The following is a 20,967-nucleotide window of genomic DNA, read 5'->3' on the forward strand; positions in this document are numbered from 1 at the left end:
TTAAAAGTTGATTTGTAAATTATTTACTTAGAATTTATTATATATTTTTTCTAATAAAAACATAAGTAATGGTTAGGGACTATTAAAATTTAAGTCTCTTAAGTATAGGTACCCATTTTGTCTTTGTATTACAAGGATCTATCCAAATAAATAGCATATGATACATTCCCAGGCAGCCCTTTATGAAACCTGTTTTGCTCATAATATTTTGAGTAGAAATGCACTAAGAAAATAGGAAAAATATTGAGACATTGACAAAGATGAAATAAACCACAAAGCCAAGAATAAAATAATAAAATGAGGTAGAAAAGGAAAGATAAAATAGATTTTTAAAATATCTATTGCCTGAGAATCTGGTTTAATTAGAAAACAGATATTTCTAGATATTCTTATTTGAACTTAGGAATTTCTTTTATTAAATTTTACTTCAAAACTAGTTTCTTCATAATACAGGATCTCCTTCTACATTCTGTCATGGATAAGGTCATTTTTTGACCCTAATAATTTTTAAATGGACCAGAAGAACAGAGGAGATAAGATGTTTTGCCTTTAGTGACTGGAAAAGGGTTGAAAGAAGTTGTTTGGGAAGTCATGGGGGGCACTATTTATAGAGGTTATATGTTATAAAATAATTTACTATTTGTTACATATATTATACATCTTATAATAAAATGTATCCAAGTCAAAATAAAGGTAAGGAAGCTAATGTGAACATAAGCAACAGAGGACATGTGGATTTCATTGCAAAACAAAAAGTAAAACAAAAAAACAGGTGGAGGTGGTAAAGATGAAATTCTGCTTCAGTTTCTTGGTTAATTTATAATGAATCATTTTGCTGATAATGGGAAAAACTATAGTTTGATGCTATAAATATAAAGGGTCAAATGTAATATTTTCACTTGACTACCACTGCACTCTGAACTCTGACCAAAACTAGTTAAAGTCATGAGAAATATGAAGAATTCAACTGGGTATCACTGAATATGTATAAGCTATGACCCTACCATACAGGCTGGATATAAAAGAGTACAGGATTCCATTCAGGTCAAAGAAGTTTTTGAGTATAAAGGATCAATGGAATGAAGGAGTGAGCTATGACCTCAATGATAGTATCCCATAAGTTATATTATGTAAAGACAGGACTTAAACCCAGGGATATGGATTATATATGCCCAGCTGTCTTCCCTTTTTAAGTTTGGAGTTTGACTCTAAGTGACAATAAACAGAGATTTAGTCTCACATTCTGGCTGATGTCAATAAGCTACCTCAACTAAATGAAAAAGTAATTAATTGTTTCCCTAAAAATTGTCTCTAGCTTAGAAATGTAAATTAGGTATAATGATGAGATAAATCAAACATCTGGTATTAATAATTTTGGGTTAAAATATGCTATGAATATTTATTTCAATTATTTGTAACAATGCTTAAGAGAGTTTAGCTCATATTACTCCTATTAAATATAGGTAATTATTGATAAACACATGATTTTTAAATAGGAATCTTACTAATTTTATAAACAGTATCAGAATATTTAAAGAAAGAGTTTCAAGATACCTGTTTAGTGAATTAGGTCTATGCAAAATGACTTCAATACTTCAGGTTTTCTTTATTAGACAACTGAGGTATGGAAAAAACAAGCAGAATATATTAAACTCAAAGGCAGTTAAAAGTTTAAGAAAAACGAGCTTGCCTAGCATGCTTGAGGCCTTGGGTTCCATCCCTAGCACTATAAAAAAAAAGTTTAAAGAAATATAATTTTAGTTGCAAAGCCTGCTTAAAAGTAAATTTAAGTAATTTATATTCAAAAGTAGTTAATATCCAATTCGAGGGGACTAGGAAATCATAAAATATAAAATCTCTAAATTTTACCATAAGATTTTAAAGATTAATGCACTAAAAAAATCAATGATTCATTGTGAGTAGCAACTTCTAAGAATCTTTTATAAACAGTATAAGAATGATAATAATTCAGAGGGTCACAAAAATAATTAAGTAATGATATGATCCTGAAAGCAGATCTACATGAAGATTAACTTGATGTGAACTTCTACTTCCACAGTAAGATAACTGAATACAACATAAAGTGGTTACTCTGCCTTAGATTTTCCAATCTACATTCTCAACTGCATCGCTCTTGGGATTAAAAAGTAAAGGATTAAAGGATTTGTCTTTTAATGGACTGTGGAAAAGCTTAAAGTTAAAAGATAGGCTAATTAGAAAAGTTAATATAATAATCTATTATGAAATATGAATTGTGGTTACATGAAACTACAGCTTAAAAATTTAAAAATAAGAAACTTTAAAATGCTTAGATATTGCTTGTAAACATTTATACATGTAAATATGATTACACATATTAGTGTCTTAAGACAAAATTTTAAGTCCTGTAAGTCCTAACTGTACCGATCTTTTAAATTTTTACACATTATGCTATCTGAGACTTAAGGCAAAAGTGATATAAGAATCTTCTAGTTCTATTAGATAATAAGCATAAAGGTAATACTTAATATACTTGAGAAGGCCTAATCTTAGCTTCTCCTGAATCTGCAATTATCATCCTTGCAATTATTTCCCATTCCTTCCTAGCCCATGTCTTATACCATAGGATTCAAATTACAAATAGATTCTAAAAACATACATGCTGAGATTTCACTTTCTTCCTAGTTAAAAAAAAAAAAGGCCTTTAACAATCCTAAAGGACTTTATTACTATAAATGACTCTTTCAAACACTATCTTTAAGAATTCTGAGTAACTAAAATGGAGTTTAAGCTGTCTCCACCCACTTCCCACTACATCATACCCTTTGATTTCCCACCCCCAGATGAAGGTTAGGTTGATAAATGGATTTGGAGATGGAATAAAGCCAGACATCAAATAACTTACTTGAAATCCATCTCTTACCTTCTGTACTTAACCCTGGACTTGATGTGAACTTGGCTACATCAACAATTTTTACAGCAAATTGTTGCCCAGTTTCTCTGTTGATACATCGTCGTACAACACTGAAGGGACCCCTAAAAAACAAAAAAAAGTCAATTTTAATTTATTGATTCTCTTAAGTCCCTCTTTCATATCACATCTTACTGTGTTTCATTATCTACTGTAGACATACTACATAATCACCAAGATGTTTAATTTTAAATTCCTGATGGAATATAATTTTCAAAGGAAAATTTAAGTAATGTAATTTGAACATATTTTTCTGAAATTCATGAGGCAATTCATCGTTTAAAAATATTATCAAACCAGAAAAAACGGAAGCTATTTGCTATTTGAAATCATTTTTAAAAAATTCTACATAGTATTTTTTATGTTCAAGGCAAATAGTCATTGTCATATTCTATATAGATTATCAACACCTTAAACAAAGTGAGGTCCATAGCAGTGGTAGTATAAAAGTGAAGTCATTCTTGACACCTTCCTCCCATCTTACTCACCACTTATCTAATATGCACTAACAAGTCCTACTGAATTTATATCAAATATCTCTCAAACCTGTCCACTTCTCTCCATGTCTCATACCCTAGTTTGAGCTACTACCATCTTTTGCCATGACAACAGAATTTGTCTCTGCCATTCATTCTTGCAGTAATAGTTTAAAAATGAAAATCTCATGTCTCTGCTTAAAATCTCAGAGAAAGTACTTATAATACACATATCTAATCAAGAAACAAAATATATAAGTAATTCCTAAATAAAATAGGGAAAAGAATACACTCCCAATAAAATCTGGCCAAACGGCACTTCATGCATGATTTGACCTCCAGCAATCTCTCCAGTCTCACTTGAATTCAGAGCAATCCTTTGCCCTCCTTAAACTTCAAATTAGAATTGTTTTAAACTGCCACAGGAAAGGAAATAATTTATACCAGCAGAGTCACTGGTCCAGTTGTTTGCTTACCCAGTCTTCTCCTCAATCTAAAGTAGTGATTCTTAATAGGAGTCATTAAAAATTTTTAAATGCCAATGTTCAGGTTGGGGATATATGTTCATGGTATAGTTTTTACCTGGCATGCATGAGGTCCTAGGTTCTATCCCTAGCTTTAAAAAAAGTCAATGCTCACACTCAGGCAATACAAACACACATGCATACACAAGCACACACAGACATTGTTCTTTGAGATTAAGTCACCAAATAACTATCAGAACTCAAGATAATCAAAGATTTGTGTGTGTGTTTGAATTGACTATTAATACAACACAATAGCAATGTACTACAGCAGTGTATTTGACTATGGTATAATTCACCAATTACAAAAACATACACATGTACCTATGTGTTCATTTTTTACCTGCTGGGGAGGGAGAACAGACAAAAGAATGCCTTCACACAGGTCGAAACAGTATAGCTAGATGTATGTGCTCAATAGCATATATGAAAAGATTCTTCATTTACACAAGAATACCTTGTGATACTGCTTGCCTTAGTTTGTCTTTTTTTTTAATTAGAGGACAAATGAATGAAATTTAACCTAGAATTAAACATTTCTCCCAAATCACATGATCACCAGCATGAGGACATCAATTACACCACAGCTTCAAATCTCTCTTCAAATGACCTAACAAAGCTAACCTGGAAAGAAAAGAAAGGGTAATAATGTACATTTCAAAACTTAATGAAAAGAAGACCTTTTCAATAATCACTCAAAACCCTTCAAAGATTTTCTTCTGTGACAACACAACAAAGTGAGGCAGGACTCCCACAAATGTTTTCATTCTCAACCTGGATGTCTTACTTGTGAGTATTCTAACAATAGCAAGCAATTTCAGGAAATGCTTAACGTAATTGGTTTTTGTCCACACACAAACCCTTGGGACTCTATTTATATTTACATTTGTGTAGTGTGCTTCAATTCACTACATCATTTTGGAAACTTTCCGAGATCTGTATGTGGAATTGTTCAGGGTCAATCGAGTCAATTCTTCACTTTTTCCTGCTTGAACAAAGCTGAGGAAGAAAGCATAGCTTCTCCCCGCCACCCTTTTAGTAAGAGTAAAACTAAGAAAGCCAGGGAGAAAGGAGAGAAAAAGGAATAATGGAACAATAATACACAGAAAGTTTAAAATTCATGAACTTATATTCCCAGTTATTTAAGCTAATTTTATAACATGGGACAAAGAAAAAAATAGTGTTATCTATGAACTATTCAGGACCTGAAGACAAGTCACAGTAAAGCATTTTAAGAGTCAGTTGTTCAATGACATCCAGGGGGCTAAAAAAGTGAACCAAATTTAATACCCTAAAATGATACCAAAATTTACTTAAAGGTTTTGTGTGTGTGTGTGTGTGTGTATGATTTCACCTTCAACTTAAAACTCCGCAGAAACTGATAATTTCTTTTGTGGTACTGGGAATTGAACCCAGGGATGCTTTACCACTGCGCTAAGTCCCCAGTCCTTTTTCATATTGAGACAGGGTCTTGCTAAATTGCTCAGGTCCTTGCTAAGGTGCTGAGGCTGGCCATGACCGTGTGATCCTCCTGCTTCAGCCTCCCAAGTCACTAGGATTTTACAGGCATGTACCACCACAACTGGCAGTAACTGATAAAAAATTTAAAATTTAGCTTGGTCTCCCATAAATGGGAAGGGATGATAAAAATGTATGTAACTCATCTACTATATTATTCTTATTAGTTATATTTGGATGACAGTTCAGGAAAGAGCAAAATTCAGGGGCCTAGGTTTTAGTCTGGCCTGTACCCTTTTTTGATGCTTGAAATTTCATCCCTAAAACTTTAACTATGGTACAATAAATCCTTGAGTATATGTGTGGGGAAAAATATTGATAGTTTGTAAGTCATCATCATAAATTACCATCTCTTTCATCTCTCTACTAATTTTGACCCTAGGGTATTGATCAAATAGGATGATAATTGATGGTATTTCAAATTTAATTATATCTATCTATCTATAGATAGATAGATCTATAGATACCTTTATTCAAACCCTTACAAATACTGACCATTAACTGGGATTATAACTTAAGGTTCTACTTGAGGCAGATGGCTGCTTACAGAAGTTTACTTTTAGGTAAAAGGCCAATTAAACCAGAATATAAGTGAGTATTGCTATAAAATCTCCTAACGTTTTGAAAAGAATACAACTGTGTCCATATGCAGTCATAGAACTATCTCCTCTAGTTTTCATTTGTGAGAAGAAAGGTTAAATATTGGTATGGTTCTGATATTGAAGGTAAATATATCAAAATAAAGACTAGAATTAAATGAAATTATGTTAGAAATTATGCTAGTATGTTAGTTTCTGGAATAATAGGATAGACTGAGCACAATGCATCTAATTTATTTCCCTCCCCAAGCCCCACTAAAACATCAAAGGGTTTTAAAAAGGACTGGGAGAGCAAGAGAGGAGACAATTGTAATAATCAAATTTGGAGGGCAAGGCAGAAAATGGAGTAATGGTAGTTGACTCAGCTGACTTGGGAAAGTTGAGTTGCAAAGAGAAAGTAAGGAAACCAATTTGGAACCAAACCCATTTACAGTACAGAAATCTTCAAGAAGCTCATGAATTAATAGCACCAGACAATTCTGGAACTAGAAGTAGAGAGGATGTGGTTAAAATAACAATGTTTGACTGAAATTTGTTAGGGAGTGGTTAGATCTCTCTCAACTCTATATCATGGGTAACTGCCCCTCCTCCATCCTAACAGATTTATTCTCCAGAGGGTGTAAAACAGGGTCATGGGGCCAGAAAGGTAAGGCCAATGACCAAGGGGGTACTATATGGAAAACAAGGGGAATATGTGATCACATACACTGAATACAAATGGTCCCAGTTCCTTTTCACCTAACAGAGGGAAAGCTAGAAGCCAGAGCTTTACTCTTAAGGTAGGAGATGTCAAGACTTTTCTACTGAATATATGAAGAGCCAAGTGGGAAAGATGTAAAGATAATGACACGAAGTTCTCCAAATTGCTCAGCTAGATCACCCTTCGGCAAAAACCATAGTCAACAAGTTGCACTTGCACCTGCAGAGTCCTCTGGGGCAGGGTTTCCAACTTCAGCACTATTAGCATTTTGAGCTGGAAACTTTTTTCTTGTATGAAAATTATCATTTGCATTGTACCCAATGGAAGCCCCTCTCCCTCTAGCTTTGACAATCAAAAATGTCTCTAGATGTTGCCAAATGTCCCCTGTAGGGCAAAACTGCCCCCAATAGAGAATCACTGCTCTATTACTAATCGTGAGTAGACAATCAAGACTCATAAGACATCTGGAGAAGAGTCTCTAATTTGGAAAATAGGGGCCAAAACAAACAAAGAGAAATTTAAAGGAAACAGACTACACGAGAAAAACACTTCCAATGACCATTAATATCCTCAGAAAGATGCTGCAAATATGGAAAAGAATGCAACTCAGAACTTTAGGAAAACAAAAAAAAAGGTTCTTGAAAAATAAATACACAAAGAAATCTAAAACTCAAAAAAGTGGTTGGCAGACAATCTTGAAAAAATCTCCCAGAAAGGAGAACAAAGATAACAAAGAAAACAGAAGGGAAGAACTTAAAAGGATAATTCAAGAAAATTTCCCAGAACTTAAATCATGAATAGCCCAACTTAAAAGGACCTGCCAAGCACTCAGCAAAATAACCCATGTCTGTATACACACCACTGCAGAATTTAAAATCACTGTAGACAAGCTTTTCAGGGTTCCAGAAGTGGAGGTAAGAGTGCACAGAGGAGAAGGGTGATACACAATTCCTACACAATGGATTAGGAATCAAATGGCTTTAGATCTCTCAATGGCAACACCAGACAATAGAGGAACACCTTCAAAATCATGAAAGAAAATGATTTCTAACCTTTAATTTTATATCCAACCAGACCACCAATAACCATGAAGACAGTCTCAGACATGAGAAGCTCAACGAATTACTTGCCATGTATAATTTCTGAAGAATTATTGTAGGATGTGTTGTCACAAAGAGTGGACCAATGAAATGGATGCCAAGGGACAGAAAATAGGTGCTCCAGTACAGAAGGTGGAGGAAAGTCATCCCTAGGAACGCAAGGAAGGGACTCTCAGGCTAATAGCTATGTATCAAACACAGAGAGCAAATAGACCAGACTGGGAGCCAGGAAAGATTTCCACTATTTTTGATCACTTTTTAAACCTGAAAAGAGAATGGCTAGGTAAGTTGGATCCTTATCCTTCTGTTTTGCCTTTTGTGGCCTTGGACTGATGAAATATCTGCTCTTCTCTGCTGTCTGGACCAGCAGAGGACTCTTATTTCACTCCACTGCAGTGTTCTTCTTTGACCTACTCCGAAGAGCTGGAGGAAGGTGCCAATCAGCTAAAGAGGAGGAAATGCAGAGTGGACTATATCCCTGACCGCATTCCTGCTGGACCTGGCCCACTCTGCACTATAGTTCCAATGTCCTTCCTGCTTGGAAAGAGCCCCAAGTACTGGGATTTATTAGTGACCTTACCAGCTGACTTCCCAGAATGGGCTCCTAAGCACTGAGGGCAACTGAATACAGACTTTGAATTAGAGATTCTGTTTGACTTTTTCTCTTCAAAGTCTTCATATGATGATAGCAATGTTGCCTTTTCCTTATACAGATAAGTTTGTACTTAACAACTCAGTTTTTAAAGACTAAACAACATAGCCGGGCATGGTGGCCCATGCCTGTAATCCCAGCAGCTTGGGAGGCTGAGGCAGGAGGATCTCGAGTTCACAGCTCGACTATGCAATGTAGTGAGGTGCTAAGCAACTCAGTGAGACCCTGTCTCCAAATTAAATACAAAATAGGACTGGGCTGGGGAGACAGCTCAGTTGGTAGAGTGCTTGCCTTGCAAGCACAAGGCCCTGAGTTTGATCCCCAGTACCGCAAAAAAAAAAAAAAAAAAATAGTACTGGGGATGTGGCTCAGTGGTTGAGTGCCCTTGAGTTCAATCCCCGGTACCAAAAAAAAAAAAACAAAAAAAAGACTAAACATACACATGGGGATAAAGATATGAAGAAAACCAAAAGGCATGATGATTAATATAAAAGCCAAGATAGTGGTTTTTCATTTACTATTATTCTATAAAACAAACACATTTTATGCACATATACACACATCTATATTTCCTACTTAAAAATATTTTTCATGGTTGGGGTAAGTTCCTAAGATATTGCTAATCATAGGAAGTCTTAATTTTTCATAGATGTACAATACAAATTATTTTAAACGATATATATTAAATATAAATAAATATAATTTGTTCTTTTTCACAATTTTCCTACATACCTTGTGATATATTGCTAATTCACCATGTGCATCAATAAAACCTGCAGGCCTGTGATAATAAAGGCCTTTAAAAAAAAAAGGAAAGAAAAGGGTAAGGAAAATGAAGACCAAGAACAAAGTTTTACACAAACACACATACAATACACACAGAGTTGATATATAGTTGATCCTTATTACTCAGATTCCATATTTATGCATTTGCCTACTTGCTAAAATTTATTTGTAACCTTAAAATCAACACTTCTGGCAGTTATTTATGGATATGTACATAGTAGCAAAAATTTGTGTCACTGGAGGTTGAACAAGGTGAGACTCTAGCTTCTTGTTCCAGCTATTATTCCGTAAACAAGTGACATTTGTGAAGTCTTTTTAGTCATTTTTGTTTTGCAATTTTTTGCTTTTTGTTGGTGATTTTTGCCATTGAAGATGGTCTCCAAGTGTAGTGCTCAAATGTTATCAAGTGTTCCTAAGCACAAAAAAGTTGTGATGTGCCTTATGAGGAAAATATGTATGCTAGAAGAGCTTCATTCAGGCATGAGTTATAGAATTGTTGGTCATGTGTTCAGTGTTAACGAATCAACGGCACATATTAAATACAGTACCTTTAAACAGAAACACACATAAAGCAAGGTTATATATTGATTGACTGATGAAAATGTTGTGACCAGAGGCTTAAAGGAATCTAACTTTGTATTTCCATTAGGAACAATAGTTCAGTACTTTCAGTGTTCTGGTAACTTTATAAAACATAATACAAATAACAAGAATCAACTGTGTATGCACACAGATATATGCATATATACATGTGTATTTATATTATGTAATATAATGGTAATTTTGATATCTGCAGGGAATTGGTTCTAGGAATCCCTGTGGAGACCAAATTCAACAGATGCTCAAGTTCCTTATATAAAATGAAAGTATATACATAAAACCTAATAATAATCCTGTATGTGTATGTATGTATGTATGCATCTCTGTGTGTGTGTACTTACTAGAGATTGAACTCAAGGGTGCTTTACCATTGAGCTATATCCCTGTTCTTTTTTATTTTTTATATTTTGAGACAGGGTCTTGCTAAATTGCTTAGAGTCTCACTAAGTTACTGAGGCTGGCCTCAAACCTGTGAACTTGCAATCCTCCTGCCTCAGCCTCCTGAGACAGGGAAATTGCTTAGGGCCTCAGTAAGTTGCTGAGGCTTGCCTCAAACCTGTGAACTTTTAATCCTCCTGCCTCAGCTTCCTGAGACATGGGGATTACAGATGTAAATGACTGCACCCAGTTTCCTATATACTTTGAATCACCTTTAGATTACTTATAATATCTAATACAATGTAAACTATGTAAATCGTTTTTACACTGTATCATTTGGGGAATGATGACAAGAAAAATGTCTACATATGTTTAGTATAGACAATTTTTTCTGAATATTTCTGATCTGTGATTAGCTGAATTCATGGATGCAGAACCCACAGATACCAAAGGTTGACTATATATTCATAATAAATACAACAATATTACATATTATAAAAATACAGTCAAACCTCCCAAATATTTATCAAGAACCTGATATGTACCAGTCACTGGTTGTTAATAAATATTGGTGGATAATGTAAAAAATGACAAACTAGCAATGAATAAGTCACTGATACACTTATCACATCATACAATTTTGCATAAGTATATAAAATTTTGAAAAGTCATGGTGCTTCTTGACATTTCTCTACCCATTTACTAAATCTATATTCTTGTCTGACTTTCTGTGTAGCTCTGACATTCAGAATACAAGGACATTTCTGGAGGGTGGGTAAAAAGGAAACAATGCTGAAATATAATAAATGACAGTAGGAGTAAGAATAAAATCTTGCAAACTACACTACAGACATATACAAATGTATATAAAAATGATACCCAAAAAAGATAACAATGGTGTTTCCCCTCAAATTTATTGCTATTTAATTTAGCCATTGCTATTAAAAAAGAGCTTATGTATATCTTTTTTGTTTTTTGTTTTGTTTTGTTTTTGGTACAGGGGCACTTAACTACTGAGCCACATCCCCAGTCCTCTTTTTTATGTTTTATTTTGAGATACGATCTTGCTAAGTTGCTTAGGGCCCATTAAGTTGCTAAGGCTGGTTTTGAACTTTCAATCCTCCTGCCTTAGCCTCCCAAGCTTCTGAGACAATTAGTGTGTGTGTCACCACACCTGGCTCTTTTCTTTAAAGAGATTCTTTGTCTTCCTGTTGTTTTGTATGCTGTGCTGACACTTTTTTGTCCTCCTTAATATTTTTGGTACCCATCCCCATATCCAACACAGAAACTTCAACACACACACACACACACACACACACATACACCAAGGTAGCAGGTACAGAGACTGAACCAAAAGAAATTGCCTACTTATAGCTAAAGAAATACACATAAAGTAGAAAATTAGTAAAATCAGTCTTGGGAACCATTGACTAAATGTTAACAATTAAAGGCCCAACAAAGGAATTAAGCTCAGTACAATTCAGATCATTCCTTGAAAATAGAAGAGGGAGGCTTATTTAAGAAAGTTAGCAATGGATCTCCAATAACCTAAGGGAACAAATCAGGTTCACCTGTCAAAGCTGAGTAATTCAGAATTAAGACTAGCATTTACTAGCTCAGTACTTATATTGGCATAATTAGTACCTCTGTCAAACCTTAACAGTTCGGTGAAAAGTTTAGTAGGTCTTGCTTTAAATTTCATATAGTATGCCATCTTTAGTCTGAGTCTACATAAGATACAGCCATCATTTACTACTTTTATGAGAGGGGTTGCAGACCATATACAGCAGTCTCTGCTCATAGCAAAGATTCTGGAAAATGTTGTGGGGATAGAGGGGGAGGGAAAAGGAGGGAGGGAGAGAGGAGGGTGGCAGGGAACAACGGACTGAGTTTACAGTTAATGTAGAGGAATTTGAATTTGTTAATTTGTACATGATGGAGCATAGATCAAAGAGAATTGCTAAGAAAGAAGGAAAAAGGTTTTGTAACATAAGAAATAGGAATCAGAATAGACACAGGTGGAAAGAAAAGAGTAAGCAATCCTCAGTATTTATCTGAAAGAACTGAAATCAGCATACTATAGCAATATACACATTCCAATGTTTACAGCAGCATAATAGCCAAGTTATGGAGCCATCCCAGGTGCCCATCAACAGATAAATGATACACTTGCACCAATGGAGTTTTGCTCAGTCATAAAGGATAAAATCATGGCATTTGTTGGCAAATGGATGAAACTGGAGAATATCAGGCTAAATGCAATAAGCCAGACCCAGAAAGTCAAGGGTCAAATGTTTTCTCTAATATGTCTAGTGTTGAGGAATAAGGAAAAGAAAAGGGATATCACAAAAAATAGAAGGGAGACCAATAGAATAGAGGAAGGGGATGAAGAGGAGGGAGGTAGGAAGAGCATGGGGAACTACTAGAAAACAAAGTTTACCTAATATGTTAGGTCCATATATGAATATGCCACAATGAATTCTGTTTATATATAAGCAAAATGCACTAAATAAAAATAACAGAAGGGAGACCAACAGAATAGAGCAAGAGGACCTAAGAGAGGGGGAAGGGGAGAGAAAGGGAAGGTAAAGGGAAATAAAATTAATCAAATTATGTTATGTGAATGTATGAATATGGCATAATGAATCCACTATTACATATAATCAATGCACCACTAAAAAATAGAAAGTATGAACAATTGCAAGATAAACACATCACAAAGTAAGAACTCTGATTTGGTTATACATGTTTAGACCCTCTTAGTTAATATATAAAGAATTTTCACATAGGATACTGAAGCATTGACATTTTTAAAAACCTGATTGATATTTGCACATTTTATCATATTCACTTCATTTTCCCCAATGGAAATAAGACAAAAATACAAAGAACAAACAAAAGATTAATAAAGGAATTCTTGCCTTCAAGGAACACCCAATCTAGCAAATTGTTGATATATATATAAAATAATGTTAGTATAATGTTATAGGATTAAGTATTGAAATAGTTTAATGCAATGAGTTTATTATCTGTGGATAGGAATGTGGTCAGAGAAGACCTCTATGAGACAGGGATATCTGGAAGGGCTCAGAACTATGAATAGGAGTTTTTCAAGCCAAAGAGAGAGAGGGGAAGATTCCAGAGATAGTCAACAGCATGTGAAATGGTCTAGAACCAAGTCAAAATGCAGTGTGTGCTGGGTACTCCATGCTACTCAGTACTACTGGCATGAAAAACTGGAGGGTGAGAAGTGGCTGGTGATGGAGGAGGCCAAAGATAAAGAGTGGAGCATGAGCTGGGGGGAGTGCAGGGGACAGTCAGAGAGTAATTACCTTAGCCCGAGCAAGCAGTGGTAGACTTGAACCAATACCAAAGAGACAACTGACAGACATTTAAGTAAATAAGTTGATAAGACAACATAGTGAATGATTAGCTAGGAGTTGGCTGCAGTTGTATTAAAAGAATACTTGCAGATTTCTGACAACAGTTATTGGACAAATAAAGATACTATCAAATGAGAACTATAGGAGAAAGCACTGGTAGAAGGCTGAGAAAGAAAAAAAAAAAACCACATTTGTATCTGATTTTCATGGAATACCCAGGCAGGGATTTGTAGGGAGCAGATAGATAGGATCATAAGGTTTAAGGAAGCAGTCAACATTTACCTGATGATGAAGACATCAACAACTACCATTATGATATACTATGTGGCAAGCATACCGCTAAGAACTTTACATAGATTCTCTCATTATCATCATAGCTAATCTAATATTAGCCCCCATTTTATAGGCTAGGAAACTAAGGCTAAGACAGGTTAAGGACTACAGCTTTCAGATGGAACCCTAAAATCTTAAATTCTTATTCTATATACTTTCTAGGAAGCACAGGTGAATGGGAGGTAACTGAAGTCACTGCTGCAAATGAGAATACTTAAGAGCACAGAGGAGGATGCCCCAGAAACCATGAACACAGACTTGAACTCTTCTCCAAGGGATTGCTGGAAACGTCATCATTGAAAAACTATAAGAAGCCCAGTAAGAAAAAAGAACAAGTGCTAAAGGCAAGCTCTTAGAGCATGGCAGTTTCCAGAAATACAAACACAACAACCAAATGCCTAGCCATGTTTGCCCTAGACCAGATCAGAGGTTCCCCCATTCCACTCACTTCTGGCCCAAAAAAAGCATCATTTTCACTTTCAAATTATCATCTTGTTATTTTCCATTTATTTCCATTGGGGTTATATATCAGAAACTGGCCCAATGGAAATATTTAACAGAGAAACAACATTTTTGGAACTCACTCCTGACCTTTTCTTCTCCTTCTACCAGTGTTCATGAATGTAATTACTTATAACTAGTACTACCATTATCACAAGTGTCAAATTCTCTGTGCATAATCCAGTCTTTATAAACTGAAACTAATAATTATGGAAGTCTGGGAGTATGAAATTACATTGTAAATCATATCTTTAAAGGGATGTGTTCTGTTAATATGCCTCTAACATAGATTGTTTTCCAAATGTTACATTATCTTATAATAGTATTGTTGCAAGTTATTAATCACAACTCTGCATATATGGGTGGGGGAGACTAATAAATGGGCTTAGAAGCTGCTATCTTAATTACCAGATTTTTTTTTCAGTGATACTTCTGTGGAATGCTGTTAATCTCTTCAGATTCAGAAACATGTTTTAAGGCTCACCATAACTAGTTAAACCTACTTCTAAATTAAATACAATTAAATTATCTAATTTAAAATCAATGTTAGTAAAAAATCTCAAAGCCAGCAATACTCCTATTACTCATTTTATTTGCATTGGGGTTATACAGTATTTATAATTATATAATAAGATGACACTCTAAATTAGAGTTTTCCAAACTGGCATCTTAGGTGTCCTTGAAGAATTAAAATTTCTCTTCCAAGTAAGCTCAGGAAACACCATACAAAATACCTAACCCATGCCCCTCACGTACATATGACATGTTAGCAGCCTAGACTTATGGTTAAGAAATAAGCATCTCTCCTTTGCCCTACTCCACCCTTATCATCCATACAGAACCTGCTAATCATAAATGTTCCCTAAAAACTCTTTGTATATGATAATCTGAATCAATATTTACAATAACAATCAATACAAATAATGAAGTTGCAATGGTAAGAACCATTTAGATCTCAACTTTTTTCTGTAACAAATTTTCTCCCACCCAAATAAGGCATATAAATTGTTGATTAAATACCTACAAGGGGGTGAATCCAATTTTTTGCTTAGTAAAGGATGTAAAAGATTTAACCATGCAATTTAAATGTCTACTCATTAATACTCCCAAAAGTAATTTACTTTCTTTCACAATTGTTAATATAAGCATATTCAGCAGGCAATAATGCAACCTCTGGTCTTTTAACCAAAAGCACTTAACACAAAGGCAAAGCATGCAAAGGAAATAACCATTTACACCCAATTACCCAGCTCAGTGCAGGGCAGCAGAAAATAGGTTTTGAATCATAATTGTAGTAATCAGTTTCTAGTTCTAAAGAAGTAAAGTAGATGATCTGGAAAGTAATTGCTTTAGGGGAAAAATCTGAAAATAAGAGTATAGTAGATGTAATTGTTTAGTCAAGATAGAAAATCAAATATTGAAACACATGGGGAATTTTTCAAGTTGGGTAAGAAACCAAAGTTACAGAGTATGCAAGTTAGTAACGCTCACTTGTAACCAGTCCCGAGGATGAACCACCTTTCATTGCTCATCGAATGACTTCCTGTTAATCAAAAACTCAAAGAGTAGAGCATGCAAGACAAGAAAAAGGGCCTTTATCCCTCAAAATGTCTGAAAATGAACTCCTGTCATCTCCTTTCTCCCTATTACAGTTGAAGGCAGCTTCTTATTTCCTTTTAGTAGCCTAGCCAAAAATTAGAGCACCATTCTTGACCCCTTTCTTTCACATTCCAATTTAATTCATTAGAAAATGCTCTTGGCTCCACCTTGTTAAGCTCTATCTTTTTGTTACAAGAAAATTTTCAATTGATTGTTGCAGCAATTTTATTAGAGCTGAATTAAAATTCTCATCAGATAATTCCAGTATCTGATTCAACTCAGTATTGAAGTCAGTTGAATGTCTTTTCTCATTCAAATTGTGTTTTTTCTGGTGTTTGGTATGACAAGTGGTTTTTTGATTGCATCCTGAATATTGTGGTTATTGTTAGGAGACTCATGATCACAGGATCTTCTATTTTAGCAAGCAGTCATCCTGCTTAGGTTTAGTGTGTAAGTTCTAGACTACATTTGTGGGCTTTAGTTCCAATGGCAGTTGAGTTTCCTGAGCCCTCACAAAGCTATTTTGGTCTGCTTCATTCTTCTGGGGCTATTGGAGCTCCCACTCGATCTCTGCTGATGTTACCTGCAGGGACGAAGAAAAGGTATTTCCCAGGGTCACTTGCTATCTATCACTAAGCAGCATTGAGGGAGAGGGCCCAGTAGTTACTAGGCCTTGGTCTCTTTAAGCTATGGGGCAGAAGGCAGGGGGCCACAAGACTGCTATCTATAGAACAGAGCACCTGCTGGGGCCAGCAGGAAGTAGAGGTGGGTATAGTCTGGGCTTTGCTGCTGGCAGATCAGATCACAGGGACTTGGGATTGTGGCACGGAGGATGAACCAGCCAGGGTTTTGCTGCTGTTAGCAGATCTGACTGTCCATGGGGGCCTTGGCTGAGGAGAAAGGACTGGGAGGGGCCGGGGTATTCCTGTTCCTGCAGGCAGATCAGACTGCCCATTAGGTCCAGCATAGAGAAGCAGGAATGAGTGCTTTTGACTAGGTCTCTGATGGGTTTCCTCTTTCCAGGTCTTTTTGCCACAGAAAGCAAGCTTTTGTTTGATTTACATGCCCACTGATGATTCTGGGTTGTAGGCCTCTCCACTATCCAGTCCAGGAGTAAATGGTATGTGAAAGAGAAAATCTAGTGAACTAACCTCAAATGCTGAGATTTCTAGATGTTCCACTTTCTTCATTCCAACTTTCAGAATGCCTTTACTGCTAATAGTTGAATAACTTCCAGGGTATTTAGTTGTATTTATAGGGGAGGGGTGAGGGAAAAGTGAGTCTGCCATCTTGATCTGGAAATGGAATTCTGTACTTTTTTTAACCCATTTCCTTCTGGCTGGCATTAGGAAACCACTTCATTCAAGACCAGGGAACAAGCTAGTTCTTTTAGGACCAATGTACCCATTAAACTCATAAGGTCCATAATGTAGTTTTCCATGAGTCTTGGCTCAGAATTTTAGCGTCTCAAATAGGTAATTGATGTTTCCCAATCTTTTAGGATTTGAGGAATACCAAACTATCCAAATCAAACTAGACTAGGGGTTTGTTTTTGTTGTTTTCATAGGCATATGTGTGCATGCACATTCACACACACACATACACATTCTTATTCACCTTCAAGACTTTGTGAGTTGAAAAAGAGATTTAAAATGCCAGTGTATTTAGTATTTCTCAGTCATAGCACGCTGTTGAGAAATGGTGTTTTTAATAACAAACTCATCACTTAGGTCTTACACACTACACAAATACAGTGAGAAAAGTTAGGTGGTATTGCACAGATCAGTTCTTAATAAAGGACTTCCCAAATGACTTTGAGGGTAGAGGTTTTCTCTTACTCATCCTTTATCTCTAGCATGTAAATCAATGGCTGACACCATCCTAGTAGAGACCCAAGAAATGCTTTTGTATGGACAAAAAATAAATCCTTTTTAGGATGCACAAACATCGGTGCTATCAATATTATATTTTAGTTAATCTAAAGTTATAGATACCTTGGGGGGAAATTTCATTTACCTGGTAGAAATAAAAATTTTCATTTGTCAATGTCAATTGTTGAAAGGTAAACAAAAGTTGGAAAAGCGTGTAACATGTTATCTAATTTTAACATACTTCTTAAAAAATAAATTATTCTGTTTCACTAAGAGATGTTTAAAATTCTTCTAGTGCTACTATAATCAAAACCCAAAAAGTACACACTTAAACTTTTAACATATACTAACACCTGCTCTTAAATAATCATTTAAAATAGACCTTGTAAACTTGAGGTATTTAACAAAATGACATTTTTTAATGGCAAAGAACTGAACATTTCCTAGAATTCATAAAGCTTTTTAAACTAAAGGTATAACAATAACTCACTCCAAATTCAAGTTTTTTGTTTATAGGTTTTGATAGTTTGCTACAAACATACAGTTTGTATGATATGACAAGATTTGTTATGAGCCTAATCACTGTAATAGTTTATCATCAGAAGATATTAATAACTGGAAATAAACTGTATTATCCACATGATCAGCTTTTTTGTATGTGAAATTACAGGAAGATAAACTCAATTAAGACTTGGAAAACAAATAAAACTTAATGCTAGATTGAAGACTGTCATTTTGATCATAAGCTTAAGTCAGTATATAAATGTAGGATGAGTTCAAAATATTAGAAACCTGTTAGTCAATGATTACTCACCAATTCTTTAAAAAATCAACACATATTCAATACCATGTCTTATCCTTTAACCAAATTATTTTATATCAATCAGCAGGGAAAAATATGGAATGAAGCATGAAGAATACCTAGCACATAGAGAGGATGTGCAGAAAAAGAAACACTTTTACACTGTTAGTGGGACTGTAAATTAGTACAAGCGCTATGGAAATAAGTATGGATGTTCCTCAAAAGACTAGGCATGGAACCACCACATTACCAGCTATACCACTTCTTGGTATTTATCCTAAAGAATTAAAGTCATCATATGATAGTGACAAATGCATATCCATGTTTATAGTAAGTCAATTCACAATAGTCAAACTATGGAACCAGTCCAGGCATCCATCAATGGATGAATGGATAAAGAAAATGTGGCATATATATATGTATATATATATACACAATGGAATTTTATTCAGCCATAAAGAAAAGTGAAATTATGTCATTTGCAGGAAAATAGAGGAAAGAGACCATCAAGTTAAGCTAAATAAGTCAAACTGAGAAGGTCAAGAGTCATATGTTTTATATGTGGAAGCTAGAGAGGAAAAAGGAAAAGAAAGGTGGGGGGTTGGGGAACATGGTGTTAGAGGTGGGGAGGGAGGGGGAAGTACTAGGGAGTGATTTTGACCAAATTATATTGTTATATTGTGTGCACATATGAATATCTAACAACAATTCCCATCATTATGTACAACTATAATGTACCAATAAAAATGTGGGATAAAAGAATATCTAGCATAGATATAAAACAAATGGGTTGAGATCACAGTAAAGAGCAAGATGTTTTAACATGATTTTTAAAGGGAGCTTAAGTGACCACTGAACTTTTTAAAGGAAAATTTATTCTAGTAGTCAAGTATCCTTGGACATTAATGGTTCACAATGAACTTACAACTTCCTTTGGCATGCCCACGTAACATGGAAATATAAACACTCTAGCTATAAACATTTCTTAGTTATGAAAAAGTCTTCTTGGGAGAAGGTACTTCAATCCTTCATAGATGAACCTTTTCCTCTTTGAACCAAAACCATTAGAGCATAATCACTGCAAGTGCTTGAGAGTTCAAAAGACCTGGGGTTGAACGCTAGATGTGTCCATTGCTAATTATGATGACATGAGCCCAGTTATTCAATCTCTCTGGGCCCACCTTATAAAACTGTGCAATGAAGATGACAGATACTTCAGAGAGTTCTGAAGTGTTTAGAAGATAATAGGCACATACAAAAAAGAGGGGACTTCTTCCAGAGGTCATCTGTTATTGGATATGTACTCAATGGATGGATTTCAGAGCAAAGGAGAGTTGAAGAAGGAATTAGTGAAGAGGAATATAGATCCAAAGAAATTATCCAAAATACATCATGGAGGAAAAAAAGATAGAAACCATAGAAGGTAGGGTAAGAAACTTAAATGAAATATGACAGGGTTTCATACACACTAACTGGAATCCCAACAGGAGGAGAGAATGAGTTAGAGATGACATTTGAGGAAATGGTTAAGAATTTTTCATAGAACACTTTCACAGAATTTTCATAAGACCAGTCTATCAATAAATTTGAGATGCCTAGTGAATTACAGCAGGATTACTCAAAAGAAACGTACATCTAGTCACATCATAGAAAAATAAACAAAGAGAAAAACCTTATAACCATAAGTAAGGAGAACAGATTATTTTTAAAGATGTGACAATAGTTGATAACAGAAATTGACAATGGAATCATGATCTATTCAAAGAGTTGAAGTGCCAAACAATTCTGTACTAAGGGAAAATAATCTTCAATGATGAGAGCATACTAAAGACAAACACAAACTTTGTCATAACAAACTCACACTCAATGAATTTATTTTTTATTTTTACAGACTGCATTTTGATTCATTGTACACAAATGGGGTACAACTTTTCATTTCTATGGTTGTACAGGATGTAGATTCACACCATTCGTGTAATTATATGTGTATGTAGGGTAATGATGTCTGTCTCATTCCACTATCTTTCCTTCCCCTGCCCTCTACCCCCTCATTTCCCTCTACACAATCCAAAGTTCCTAAATTTGTCTCTTACCCCCTGCCACTCCTCCCATTATGTATCATCATCCACTAGATGCCCTTTAATAGATGAATGGATAAAGAAACTGTGGTATATATACACAATGGAATATTATTT

At 35.0% G+C, this 20,967-nt stretch overlaps 1 protein-coding gene across 12 annotated transcripts in view; it reads right to left on the reverse strand.

The window, feature by feature from the left end:
- Cask (calcium/calmodulin dependent serine protein kinase) overlaps window positions 1-20,967 on the reverse strand; it is a 361,598-nt gene that overhangs the window by 281,019 nt on the left and 59,612 nt on the right. For 7 of the 12 annotated variants that reach the window (XM_047535425.1, XM_047535422.1, XM_047535427.1 and 4 more), the window contains exon 2: window positions 2,903-3,015. In XM_047535425.1, coding sequence (XP_047391381.1) covers window positions 2,903-3,015 — 113 coding nt within the window. Of the gene's footprint in view, window positions 1-2,884; window positions 3,016-20,967 lie in introns of all 12 variants that reach the window. The other 5 variants (XM_047535418.1, XM_047535424.1, XM_047535417.1 and 2 more) reach the window with 1 other exon arrangement.

The sequence above is a fragment of the Sciurus carolinensis genome, chromosome X (genome assembly GCF_902686445.1).
Source record: "Sciurus carolinensis chromosome X, mSciCar1.2, whole genome shotgun sequence".
Lineage (NCBI taxonomy): Eukaryota > Metazoa > Chordata > Mammalia > Rodentia > Sciuridae > Sciurus > Sciurus carolinensis.